This window comes from Peromyscus maniculatus, chromosome 17 (genome assembly GCF_049852395.1).
Source record: "Peromyscus maniculatus bairdii isolate BWxNUB_F1_BW_parent chromosome 17, HU_Pman_BW_mat_3.1, whole genome shotgun sequence".
In the NCBI taxonomy this organism is placed as follows: domain Eukaryota; kingdom Metazoa; phylum Chordata; class Mammalia; order Rodentia; family Cricetidae; genus Peromyscus; species Peromyscus maniculatus.
Window position 1 is genome coordinate 45,096,610 of NC_134868.1, and position 14,304 is coordinate 45,110,913.

The window sequence follows — 14,304 nt, forward strand, 5'->3', positions numbered from 1 at the left end:
TTTAGGGTAATAACCCAGACTGTCATCCATGTGAGCATATGTTCTACCACTGAGATACTTCATAAACCCTGAATTGTGTTTCAAGTGACTCGAAGCACATGTCCCAGGCTTCACAGCAATATACTAACTCATAACTGGCATACTTCCCCACCACATCTCTTACTTGCTATATGAACATTCAAGTCATATCAAATGCTACTTTAAACCATACCTTTGTAAGTGACCTTTCATCTTCTGGGCAGTTTTTAGAGCTTTTATGTATTGATCCTGTGCTTCTTGCAACTAAAAAAAAATGGTTGAAAATAATTTTACTAACATTCTGTCATAAATCTGGCCATTAATTGATAATGCACTGAAGTCTTGGGGAACCCAGCTAGATTCTTTCCTGAACATGCTGTTTGTGGTAACCTTAGTTTTGAAACTGCCCAGATAGCTGAGTATTGCAGCTCACAAAGTTTGAAGTAATATTGTCTCTTATCATAAAAACATGTCTTGATATTTCTATAGTACTGAAATATATTATTCTGAAATTTAAACTGTATGTTATCACATAGAGACATAGAATAGCTTAGGAAATGGGAAAAGGGAAGGCCCTCATGATGTATGTGTGTGTCTGTGTGTGTATGTGTGTGTGTGATTCTGAATGCTACACCATCAGTACTGTACAAAGAGTTCCTAGACCTGTTAATGGCCACAACTCTGCCAGTGAAGTGCCACAGTGACATGACATCTCAGCTTCTAGTTGTTTCTCTGAAGAGCAGAGGGTGACAGCAATATCTACACAGATGCCTCAACATCAAGTGTCACCAATGACTACATGTTTCTTCCTCATAAACACATTAACATTCTGTTTTCCAGTCTCTTTGAGATAGACATGATGATGGTATCTACCTCACTGGGTTACTGAGCAGATTCAAGTAGAATACACACAGATTATGATTATATGACCTGTGGTGATACATAATTGCTGATAGCATTAATATTATGTTAGTATTTTGTTTTGTAATAAAATTTGATCTCTTAAGGAGCAGCATTTTCCATGGGATAGGAACAAGAGCCCCAGAATATAATCCCAGTATTTTGTGAAACTTTCATTTCATTAACAATAATATTATCCATTTCTGATCATCTACGGCTTAAATGCTGTCATTACTCATGAATGATATCGCACAATGTAAACAGCATGCCTTGACCGAGTCGCTCATTAGCAATACACCGGCTAACATGACCAATCTGAAACCAATGGACTCTATTATGACATCAAGGTTCTCTAGATATCCACAGGAGAGAAAATATGTGATGTGTGTTGTTGTTTGATACCCCTTTAGATATCTTCCACCCCGTGTATGCATAGCAGGTCCTCTATTTCTAGTCTGCAATCTGAATATTAGAGAAAAACATGCGTTTATCATCCTGAGTTGGGCTTACACGTAGCATGATGACTTCTAGTTTTATTCATTTTCCTAAAAGTGATACAATTCCACCATGTATTAATGTGTATTGTTGTTTTGTCTGAATGCATACCTGCATGAGGACAACAGATCCTCTGGAACTGGAGTAACAAACAGTTGTGAGGTGCCATGTGGGTGCCGGGAATTGAACCAGGGTCTTTTGGAAGAGCAATCAGTGCTCTCAACCACTGAGCTATCTCTCCATCTCTACAATTTCACTCTTCACATCCCAATAAAACTCTACTAGTTTGTACGTACCTCATTTTCTTTACCCACCCAACTCTTTATTGACATCTAGACTAGTTCCATATCTGAGTTATTGTAAATGAGTGTCATAATAAACATGGCTGTGCAAGTATCTCTGTGGTTTTCATATATTCCCTTACAGAAGACCACAACAACAAAAATGCAGAGTTGTGGATCCAGTCCCAGTAGATACATCTAGAAAGAAACTCCCTCACCTAAGGTTCAGGGAACATTGCAGAAGATAGGGTAGAAAGCCAGAGGATCAGAGAATTTATTAGATTGTGTCTCTTAGTAGTGTCAGGAGCTGCTGGGAATGTCTTTCTGTATGCTGTGAATGTGTTGCTCTGATTGATTGATAAATAAAATGCTGATTGGCCAGTAGCCAGGCAGAAAGTATACTATAGGCAGGACAAGCAGAGAGGAGAATTCTGGGAAGAAGAAGACTGAGTCAAGAGGTGCTGCCAGCCATGAAAAGCAAGATGTAAAGTACCAGTAAGCCGCAAGCCACTTGGCAACTTATAGGTTAAGAGAAATGGATTAGTTTAAGATATAAGAACTGCAGAGCAAGAAGCCTGCCACAGCCATACAGTTTATAAGTAATATAAGTCTCTGTGTGTTTACTTGGGTCAGAGTGGCTGCAGAAGCCGGGTGGACACAGGAAAACTTCAACTACAAGGAGCCACACTCAGAAATTCTCACCAACATGACTGCCTATGACTTAAACAGTAACAACAACAATGGACATGCTAACATGGACAGAGGAAAGCCTGGGAGGCCTCAATCCTACACAAAGAACTACAGGCGACTAAGGATACTGAACATGCCAGAGACAGTCTTCCTCAGAGAAGAGAACACAAAATTGGTTACCTAATACCCAATAGTCAGCTCTGAAAACATGCATACAAGTAACATTATACAGACTAAGCAGTTCTATTTAGGGATAGATATGAATATACATATACATATACAAATGCATATATATGTATGTATGTATGTATGTGTGTGTGTATGTATGTGTTGTAGAATATTTGTTTAACTGTGTAAAGATGTGTTGCATTTGTTTATGTTGTGGAATATTTGTTTGACTATGTAAAGATGGGTTGCATTTGTTTAGTTATGTAAAGATAGGTGGCTGTTTCACGTTGCCTGCCTAAGGCACCTGATTGATCTAATAAAAAGTTGAATGGCCAATAGCAAGGGAGGAGGTATAGGTGGGACCTCCAGGCAAGGAGAGTAAGTAGGAGGAGGAATTTAAGCTCAAGAGAGAAAAAAAGGAGATGACAGAGAGGCTCCAGAGGCCAGACAGACAGACACAGAGGGAGCAGGAAAATAGGACATACAGAATGAAAAAAGGTAAAAAGCCCCGAGGCAAAGCATAGATGAATAGAAACAAGTTAAATTAAGTGAAAAGAGCTGGTGGGACAAGCCCAAGCTAAGGCAGAGCATTTATAATTAATAAGTCTCCATGTCTTTATTTGAGAGCTGGATAATGGCCCAAAGAAAAACCAACTACATCTCCTGTGTGTGTGTGTGTGTGTGTGTGTGTGTGTGTGTGCATGTAACAGCAATTAATGAAAAAAAAGTCCATTAATTTGAAGGAGAGTAGGAAGAGGTTTATGGGAGAGTTTGGAGATAGAAAAGGGAAGGGGGAAAATGATCTGATTATATTATAATCTTGAAAATAAAAAAAAATTAAAAGAAAAGCTAAAAATAATAACAAATTAAAAATATATGACTAGCATAGATATGCAATGATATCTTGCCTACTGACATGTCCGGTGTTTTAAGTTTTTGTGAGCATATGATTATGAGAGGTTGGCTGATGATGTAAATTGACAAAAGATATTCAACAGATCATATTTCTGTCATTTAGTACAATAGACACATTAATTCACCAGAGGGCTGGTATAAGTAATATTGGCGAGACTGAGTGAAGAGCCGAAGGTTTTACTTGAAATTGGTTTACCTCCTTCAGGGTGCCCCTTGCGTTCTTCAGTTCCAGATCTCGTGTTCTCAGCTGTGACTCAAGCTGTGATACTGCGGCTCTTTCATTGAGTCGTTTTTCTTTTTCACGTAAATGTTTCTTAATATTCTTATAAAAGCAATGAATATTTCTTGTCTCCTCGAGTTCTTTCCTTAAAGTAAACCTGAAGTTAAATGTGCTTATCGTGAAATTAAATTTGTCAGAAAATCCAGTGTTCAACACTGATCTTGATAGGTTATTAACATAATAAATTATATGGAAAAATGTAAAACAAAAACAATAAATTTATGTTGTTCGATACTTTTACTTTCTAGGCTTATATTTCAAATTTCATAACTTAAGACTAGGTTAATCATTCTACAGGCAGAGTGGATTATATTTAATAATATATATTATTATTATTATTTATATATTATATAATAATATATAAAAAGAGGCCATGAATTTGAAAGAGAGCAAGCAAAGGTATAAAGGAGGGTTTGGAGGGAGGAAAGAAAATAGAGAATTGCAATTATAAGCCCAAGTAAATTTTAAGTTTTAAAAAAAAAAAGACTAGATTATAGAGACTAACCTCAGTTATGCTTTTTATGTTTGGGTTTTTTTTTTAACAATTTCAACTTACTTTGCTGATTGCTATGTACTTTATGAAAAAGTTAAGAGTCGTACTTAGAGTAAGACAATCATGTTCTTTCACAATAGAGAGCAGCCACACAGGCATGTTGGCATTTCAGATCCGAAAGAAACCTGGGGTACATGGTTAACTGTGGTGCCTATGAGCACAGCAAAGTATGTGATGGTCTCCAGGCTCACTCAGTACCTGTGGCTCCTCTTCTCAGCTCTTCTCACCCCACCTGTTACCCTGAACTCCTCCAGCTCATGGGCTTCTCATCCCCCAGCTTCTTATTCCCATAAAACCCTGGCATTTTGGCTGCATGCTCTAGGTCTCATGCCTCCTTCTCTTCCACCCCTTTCTTCCTCTCTCTTGGCTCCCTCTCCCTTGGTCCTCCTTTCCAACTCTTCTCTTCACTCCTCCTGTTGGGGCACTGGTCATGTTCTGTGTACTACTTTCTCTCCATGCTCTGGATTACTCCACATGACTCTGGCTATACTCTCTCTCATATCTACAACAAAAACCTTCCCCTCAACCATACCTTGGAGCAGTCATGCCACTTTATACGGCATGTACTTTTAATCCCAGTGTTCTGGAGGCAGAGGCAAGTGGGTCTCTGTGTTCTGGGCCAACCAGGGATACACAGGGAGACCCTGTGTCAAAACAATAAAGATATCTTTTTTTTAATCTATAGATGAAAGTGATGCTGAATAACCAGTAATACTTTCCCATTTTACATGTTATTTGATGTGTGGTGATTTAGAATAATCCCGTTATTTGTGTAACTTTCAGTCCTGGTTAGCATGCACAAGGACCTAAGTTTCATCTTCAACACACCAATAACAAAGTGTATTTTTTGTTTTTTGGGTTTTTGGTTTTTTTTGTTTTTTTTTTTTTTGTTTTTTTTTTTGAGCTGAGGATCGAATCAAGGGTCTTGTGCTTGCTAGGCAAGCACTCTACCACTGAGCTAAATCCCCAACCCCACAAAGTGTATTTTTTAAAGGAAAAATTTTCAGGCTATTAAAATGGCCATTTCATGCTCTGTTAGTAGAATTACAAATGGATATAAACTTACTTGAAAAATGTTTAGAAATATTAATCAAAGACATTTTAAAATTCCATATATTTTAAATACATGATTCTATATTGATAAACTTAATTAAAATTAAATAATTAAGAATGGAGAAAATTGTTTAACTAAATGATAATACTTGATGAATTATTGCTAAGTCAATACAATAAAAATTCCACTCAATACTATGTAGTGGGTAGCTGTTCCAACTTTGACCAGGAAGTACTACATCTAGTGAGGTTTCTGGTAACTGCTATGCCTACCTATGACCAGCCCCTGGGGCAGGGCCAAGACAGGAGTGCTTAAGACCTGAGATCCAGATGTGCCAGCTCTCTTGGTTCCTGGTAATCCTGGATACTGGATGGTAGACCAAGCCGAGTTCTCCAAAGAACACCACTGGACTGTACTTCACCTCTCCTCAATCCTGTAACCAACCCCTTTACTAGCTGTAAGTTACCCCAAAATAAACCTCCTTTTTAACTATGTGGACTTGCCTTAATAATTACCCCAAATAAATAGTGATCGTGAACTTTCAAAATAGAGGGTGTCTATTATATATACATTGAAACTGGTATTTTAAAGAGTATATATTTATTAGTGATATCCATGATTATTAATTTGTTTTATTATTCCCAACAATTTCTAGATCCAATAAGACACAGAATTTTCCTCCTACAAAACTCTAGAGAGAAAAACAGCAATTTACAGGACCCTCCACTCCATATCTGTAACATAGAGTTCTCAAAGTAGGGTGTCATACCTCAGGTTGCGTAATTCTTCATCCCGTTCCACTATTTCATCCTCTAACTTTGATTTCTCCTCTCTTGTTTCTGATATCTCCTTCTGTAGAGCATTATTCTCATTTTCCATTTTTTCATTTTTTTTCCTAAGTAGTTCATTGATTTTTTGAAGATCTACTAATGCATTGTATGAATTAAGTGATTCCTGTATTTTTAATGAACTTCCAGAATCTGCATGAAGGAAAAGAGAGACAAAATAAAATACATTAGTGCCTTGTCTGTGTAAAAAAAAAAAATCTATACATTTTGACCACCTTTCATTTATGTTCTGCACAGATGTAGACTGAAAGTCTATGATGCAAATTACATGAAACTAAATTCTGTAAAAAGAACAGATTAGATCTATGTTCCTAGTGTAAAGTCAAGTAGAAAAGACAGATCAATGACCATTCAGATACCTATGGTTAAATAAAACACACACACAAGAGTTCTGTGATCCATAAAGTTATCATCAGTGCACACAAGAAGAAATCTCAGAGGAAAAGATGGCAACATTGGAAAATAATGCATGAGCATGAATCTGGTAGGCAAATGGTAAAAAGGACTCTAGACAATGGTACCAAAAATACTGTGATCTGCTTCTACCTAATGTGGGGAAAGGGTAGTGATTAACATTAGCACATGAAACAAACCAGAAATTAAATGCTTTAAGCAATTTTCAAGACAATGGACTTCAGGTAGTGAAAACCATGAATTCCTAATACCCCAGCTCCCTGCTGCAAGAGGGATTTTAAGCCAAGACACAAAAGAATGAACTCAAGTAGTCAGCCAAGATGAGACTATTTGCATAATCTTAGTGTTTGAGAACTGAAAGTGGAAGAATCCTCTGAGGGCAGCAAAGTTCTGTCTTGGAAACCAAAGAGAAGTTGTAGCACTGAGGTTGTGGCTCAGTGGGAGGGAGAGCCCTAGCCTAGACTGTCCAAGGCCCTGGGTTTACTAAAAAAAAAAATTCTGACAAAATTAAATCCAATTTATATAAATGAAGAGGTAAGGGAGAAAGAAAGGAAGGAAGGAAAGAGGGAGGGAGGGAAGGAGGAAAGAAAGAAAGGAGGGAAGGAAGGAAGGAAGGAAGGAAGGAAGGAAGGAAGGAAGGAAGGAAGGAAGGAAGGAAGGAAGGAAGGAAGGGAAAAGAAGGATTACATAGGGATGTGGAATATCTAGAATAGTGAAAACCCAGAAAAGCAAGAGGGACTAGACAGCTGATTTGCATGCATATTCTAATAAAATTAACTTTAAAGTATTTTTGCATTTAAATAACTCACCATCCTCTGAGACTGGTTCAGATGACTGAGTTACATCAACCATAGCTCTTACTTCTTTTGTTACCTAAAAGATAAATACTATTATAAAATACCTTCGATATTCATACCACATAATATACAAAAGTAGCAGTTACTTGCTTTATATAAACAAAGCCAAAGGAACCCCTGAAAAGAAATCTTTTTTAAATTAATATATTTTATTAGTTCCTTAAGGGTTTTATACAATGTTTTTGATCATATTTACCTCCTCCCCCAACTCTTCCCAGACTCATCCTCCTTCCCTACACATTAAACTTGTGTCCTTGTTGTTTAACCCTTCAAGATCAATTCATACCGTCCAAATATGCTTACATGTGCTACCCTCCACAGCCAGGGGCTACCTGTCTCTTCCAGCAACTGGTGCCTACCAGTGGCTTCACAGCTAGTGGTGGGATTGTGTAGCTAATGCTCCCCTTCATGTTGGGATTTGGGCTGGCTTAGCTTACCCAGGTCTTATGCATGCTGCTACAACTACTGTGAGTTCATATGTGAAACTGCCCTTCTGTGTTTAGAAAATAATGTTTGCTTGTAGTCATCAACTACCTCTGGCTCTTATACCCTGTCTGACCCTCTTCTGCAATGACTGTGGAGCATTGGGAGTGGTATTGAGGTTTAAGGTTGAGCATTCTGCAGTCTCTTATCCTTTGCACAATAGCCTGATTTGGGTTACTGTGTTAAACACCATCTATTGCAAACAGAAGCTACTTAGATGAAGGTTGAAAGGTACATTGATCTGTGAGCATTACAAATTGTTAGAAGTCAGTTTAATAGTATGTCCATTTAGCAGCATACTGATATTAGGTTCTTCCTTAGGGTCTATGACCCAATGACCCAGCTAGCCAAAAGTTCTTGGGCCAGTAATTGTGCTGGTATGGGCTTCATCTCATGGAGTAAACTTTAAATACAACCTTTCAGAAAGTAGCTATTTGCTCCTAGGACGTTAAAGCCACTACTGCACCGGTGGACTTAGCTTGCCAGGCCAGTCATTACTGTAGTAGTTCACAGGGTTCACAGCTAAATCAGGCTGATGGTTCCATTTCTCCTGTAGTTGATTGCATAGCATCTTTCAGCACTATGAAAGTCAACCACTATGGATGAAGCTTCCATCCATCCCAGCTTCATTGTGTCATGTTCTATGACTCAAGAGGGTGGTGTCTTCAGGAAAAAGCCACTTATATTTTCTTTGTAAACTCATTTCACCCAAGTCAGAATGTCTAAGGTCAACAAAGCAAAGGCCTATAAATGAATATGGGGAAACAGGAACATCTATTCATTGCTGGTGGGAATACAAACTGATGCAACAACTATGTAAATTAGTGTGCAAGTTTCTTAACGACCTAAAAATAGATTTACCATAAGTTCCAACTATACAACTCTGGAATACACACAAAGCCTCCACATCCTACTCTAAAGATACTTGCTCATTTGTGTTCATTGCTGCTTTACTCACAATAGGTAGGAAGTGGAAACAGCCTAAATGGCCATCAGCTGATGAGTGGACATTGAAAATATGGTGCATTTGTACAATGGAAATTTATTCAGCTATTAACACAAATATCATTATGAAATGTGTAGGTAAAGGGATGGAGCTGGAGATACCCATTCTAAATTCTGAGTGAGGTAACCCAGACCCAAAAAGAGATGCCAGACGTTCCCTCTAATCTGTGAACGGTAGCTTTGAATTTCAAGTATGCATGTTTAATTTGGAATACCCAAAGAACTCAGGGATTTACTGAGGGACAGTGGCCAGGTGCTTTTAAAGGAAAGAGCTAGAAAGCATAGGTGTAATGTGTTCACAAGGGAATAATTAAACAGGAAGGGTTAAAGTGGGGTTGAGGAGCAAAGGGTAGGGTAGAGGAAAGGACTTGGAAAGGGAAAATAATATTAAAGACTTTTCAAAAAAGGCATATAGAAACCTACTACTGTAGACTCTTCCACATAGAGAGTTAAAATGGAGCTACCCAATAACATGGCAGCAACACCCCTTCTAGCTACCAAAAGCTAACAACTCAAAAGCCAGTGCCAGGAATGGGTTTCTTTGTTGGGAGTTTTTGGCCAGTGAGGTCCCCCAGAACCCCAAACATTAAAGCCTATTGTCATTGCTCTTGGTTACCCTCTGGAATTTAAAAATAAAATGGATTCTTTTCTCAATAGCTACTTTTTCTTAAACATAATTTCCAAACAGGTGGTTTTAGACAAAAAGATTCCATATTCTCTTTACCTTTTATTTTGTTTATATTTTTGAGGCAGGGTCTTTATCTGTGCCCCACACTGGCCTAGAACTCACAATAAACGATCATCTGGACCCTCAGTCATGGAATCCCCCTGCCTTCCATATATAAGTGTTGAGATTCCTGATGTGTATGGGTTTGGGGCTCTTTATACTTCTTCACTTTATGTTTTATAATGTATTTTAACTTAGAGTCTTATAAGATTTTACTGTCTTTTATATAACATGGTGAGTAAAGAAGTACTTTTGATTCTCTTCACAATACCTTATGTTTTTTCTTAGATGTTTTCTTTCGGGGCCTACAAAAAGCACAAATTAATTTCAGGAAACTATTAATTATTAATAGAAAGCTATCCATTTGGGCTATGCTACTTATTAAGTATATATAGGAAAAATACTAATGTTCTCTGCATTTTGATAGACAACAATAAACAAGAGTAATGCTTTTCAAAAAATATTAAACTTTTACAAACACTAAAATCTATTTGAAAAATGGATTAACTCCTTACATGAAGGAAACAATTTAATAACAATGTTAAGAAGTACATGTTCAGGATAGACTTTGCAATTGCAGTACAATATTCTAATTACTGTACATGGGTTGAACTAATTTCAAATTTATTAGATAAAGGATACGTTAGGCATTTTCTAAAGCAACAATCTAGACAAAGAAATACCAAGTAATTTGCCCAAATACAAACAGCTTGTCAATTAGAGAAGAGAATTCACATCTCAGAATTCTGCCTGCACAGCATGTGATGTACAATATCCTAAAAACTTTATTACGTTTCTTAATGAAATCAGAATGAAAAAAATCCTCTTACCTCATAAAGATTTGAATAGAATCAATCTAAGTGTAATATATAACAAAATATCTTGTATGTGGGTGATGACATCATTAAAAATACACTTTATTTCATTAACATCATTTTGCATTCAGCACAGTGTAGCAATTTAGTGCCCAACTCTGTAGGGCTTAACCTGCTTTCCTCTAGAACCTAGGACCAACAGCCCAGGGATGGCACCACCCACTATGGGTGGGACTCTAGCCCATTGATCACTAATTGAGAAAATGCCTTACAGTTGGATCTCATGGAGGCATTTCCTCAATTGAAGCTCCTTCCTCTCTGATGACTCTAGCTTGAGTCAAATTGACACACAAAACCAGCCATTATGACAACCCTGAATAAAATCCTTAACAATATAACTTTATGCACTAGTAAAAGCATAAAATTTGTCATATGAAAATTATTCCAAATTAAAATTTTTATAGGACAATCGCAGTTATCTACTACTAAATATTATGCTCTTACCCATCATGCTCTGTATTCTCCATAATAAGAAATCTCTGGTTATTGATTTCTCCAGATCTTCTCTGTACAACCAGTTCATCCACAATGGAAGCAGCAACAACAGCAGCGCCAGCAGCAGTAGACGCTGCAGAAGCAGCAGTAGATGCAGCAGCAGCAGCAGCAGTAGCAGCCGCAGCAGCAGCAGTAGATGCAGCAGTAGCAGTAAAAACAACAGCTTCATAGGGGTGTTTTGCTTCGTCTCCTCCATTCCTTGCATGCGTCTTTGATTTTTCAACCTTCAACAAAAAGACACAAGTGCGTCTTACCTCCTCAGTTGCTAGCATTTTTTGTTAAAATCCCATATTTAGAAATGTCACATTTTGGAGCATCCATAACAAATGAAGATTTCCCCATTCTCTACTAAGATATCATCCTTCCCCGACCCATTTCATTTTTTGATCCTTTTTCATCTAGAAATTAAAATATCAAAAAATAAAATAAAGGTACTAACAAAATTGTAGGAGTTGATTTTCCAGAATTTGTAGACTTTAGACTCAGTTTTTTAAGTTAAACTTGGGAGGGAGGGAGGGAGGGAGGGAGGAGAGAGAGAGAGAGAGAGAGAGAGAGAGAGAGAGAGAGAGAGAGAGAGAGAGAGAGAGACAGAAATGAGCAAGTTTCCCACAAGTATCATATAAAAAGTGCAGTAACTACAGTTGGCAAACGTTGTATAGAGACAAAATCTATTAACACTGCTGGCCTTTAGTCCATGCACTCAGGAGGCAGAGGCATATAGGTCTTAAGTTCAAGACCAGCCTGATCTACAGAGCAAGTTCTAGGACAGCCAGGGCTATCTCAAAACAACAACAACAAAAATCTATTGACAATAATACAAAAAAAATTATTACATTTTAATTCAAACTATCTGTGGTGGTTTGAATGTAATTGACCCCCATAAGCTCATAGTGAGTGGCATTATTAGGAGGTATGACCTTGTTGGAAGAAGTCTGTCACTGTGGGTGTGGGATTTGAGGTCTCCTATGTTCAAGTGTCTCAGACCTGCTGCCTGTGGTCAAGATGTAGGACTCTCAGCTCCTTTCTCCAGCACCATGTCATGCCACCATGCTATACCATGATAATAATGGACTAAACCTCTGAAAAGGTAAGCCATCCCAATTAAATGTTTTTCCTTTATACGAGTTGCCGTGTTCATGTTGTCTCTTCACAGCAATAGAAACCCTAACAAAGACAGTATATACGGTGATAGTGATGCACATCTATGTGAACTATCTGCATTATGTCCAATTCTAATATGTTTTACTATCTACTAAAGAGTAGCTAAAAGATTAATAATAATCACTAATTTCTTATACTGGGTTGAAATAAGTTTATTGTTTGTAAATACTAAAATAAACCTTTCAGAAGATAGTATTCCATTATAATGGACAGCCAGATTGATTTTTTATGACCCTACACTCTTCCTCTATATAAACACTGACATCAGTGTCCACAAAGTACAATTAAATCTTCAACAGTAGAATCCTTGTGTGAAACATCATCATTATTAAATAGAATAAAAATATTAAGCCACGCCACCCTTTAACATGAACACAATTCAATGGTCACAAAAGTGATATTGTTCATAATTTAAATTCTTTTTTAGCCTTAAAAAAGTGTATTTAATACCCTCTATTCAAAAACAAAAATAAAACAGGCTAGATGCTTCACCAGATGAATTCTACCAAACATTTAATGGGTTAGCAGATTGTAAGTACTTTGGTCACATTTATTTTATTAAAATGAAATAGCTACTACAATAATAAACTGAGAAAAATAACATGTTATAAAAATAAATGTGAAAATTCTGGACAAACTGAATCCAGAAGTGTATGATTATATATTATTGAGGAGTTTCTTAAAGATTTATTTTTACGTGTGTGTGTGTGTGTGTGTGTGTGTGTGTGTGTGTGTGTGCAGCTACATACAGAGGCCAGAAGATGGCATCAGATCTCTGGAGCTGAGTTACAAATACTATGAGCCACTGAACATGAGTGCTAGGATTCGAACTTGGGTCCTCTGCAACAGCAACAAGCAGAGCCCTCTCTCTGGCCCCACCAAGTTGAGTTTTATTCTAAGAGCACAAGTATGTGCTGGGAGCCTTGCTTCTGGTGGGTCCAATGACATGGGATGGATGTGTGGAGTAGGCACCATTGTGAATACCTGTTTTTATTCAAACAAGTGTTCCCCAGATATCCTGAGTTGTTTTTATTCATCAGTTTCAATGGTTTGCATAAGCAGTTTGACAATCACTTTTTACTTCCTAAGGTTCTAAAAATGATTACAATAATTACCGGTTTGCCCCTTGCTTCTTTTCCCTTCTGTCCTCCAACTCTCCCACCACTGGCCATTACCTTTTTGATCTCTATCTCGACTGTTCGAAGCATAAGCAGTTTTGCAAGCTACAAAGGAACTTTTCTAACTGGACTCACCTACAGGGAGAACAGTGTGCCCAGTTGGCAGCATATGCGGTTACAGCATCATGCAGGATGAATTTGTCTCTAGTGGTTAATATTTACATCTGGTATGGTCTGGGTTCTCACAATCAACTCACCAGCCAAAGCTGGATGAATCCATTCTACATTCTGTACTACTCTGTCTCCTCTGGGGACATGGCAAGTTTTCCCATTTATCCTATAGGCAACATAACTTGGAAACTTACTCTTAATAGTTGGCACTGTTTATCCCTTATGCATATATTCATCTCTCTTAATTTCTTGTGGTATTTGCACAGTTATTAGAAATGAGATAGCTATGGGTTACTATGATTCTGCTTCACTTCCTGTTCCTAGACTGTTCCCATTAACTCCTAATATCATCTATTTAATAACATTTCTCAAAGACTTCTATGGTTAAAATCACTCTTTCCAGAACAATTATGTAAATATGTAATATTAAACTTTATGACCTACTGTGACTCATTCAAGCCAGCAGTATTGCCAGTATGATGAAAGCAAGGAGAACATGTAACACATGCTCCCAGGGTCATGCCCAGAATTTTGCAGGAAACTGTCCACAGGTCTTTGCTAAGTGGGTCAGGGTCTCCATGGCTTTGCCATAAGGAGAGACACTTGTGCTATTTTGGGGCTTTGTCTCCTGAAGAAATCACATGGCTCCTGCTAAGAATGCTTTAAAATTAAAAATCAATTACAATTTTAGGAACAAATCATGTGATTATCCCAATACGTGCAGGAAAAAGTATTTGATAAAATTCAACACCTCTGATTTTAAAAACACCATAAAGAACTATAACTAGAGCTCTGG

General features: G+C 37.5%; 1 protein-coding gene across 11 annotated transcripts in view; it reads right to left on the reverse strand.

Annotated features, from left to right (window-relative positions):
- LOC102926471 (uncharacterized) overlaps positions 1-14,304 on the reverse strand; it is a 139,652-nt gene that overhangs the window by 15,973 nt on the left and 109,375 nt on the right. For 6 of the 11 annotated variants that reach the window (XR_013045368.1, XR_013045369.1, XM_076553561.1 and 3 more), the window contains 6 exons: positions 11,008-11,282; positions 9,960-9,993; positions 7,426-7,489; positions 6,124-6,334; positions 3,664-3,832; positions 212-282 (listed from right to left, as the gene is read on the reverse strand). Coding sequence is in view for 9 of the 11 variants with exons in the window: in XM_076553561.1 (XP_076409676.1) it covers positions 212-282; positions 3,664-3,832; positions 6,124-6,334; positions 7,426-7,489; positions 9,960-9,993; positions 11,008-11,282 (824 nt within the window). In the remaining 2 variants the exon portion in view is untranslated. Of the gene's footprint in view, positions 1-211; positions 283-3,663; positions 3,845-6,123; positions 6,335-7,425; positions 7,490-9,959; positions 9,994-11,007; positions 11,283-14,304 lie in introns of all 11 variants that reach the window. The other 5 variants (XM_076553557.1, XM_076553562.1, XM_076553556.1 and 2 more) reach the window with 1 other exon arrangement.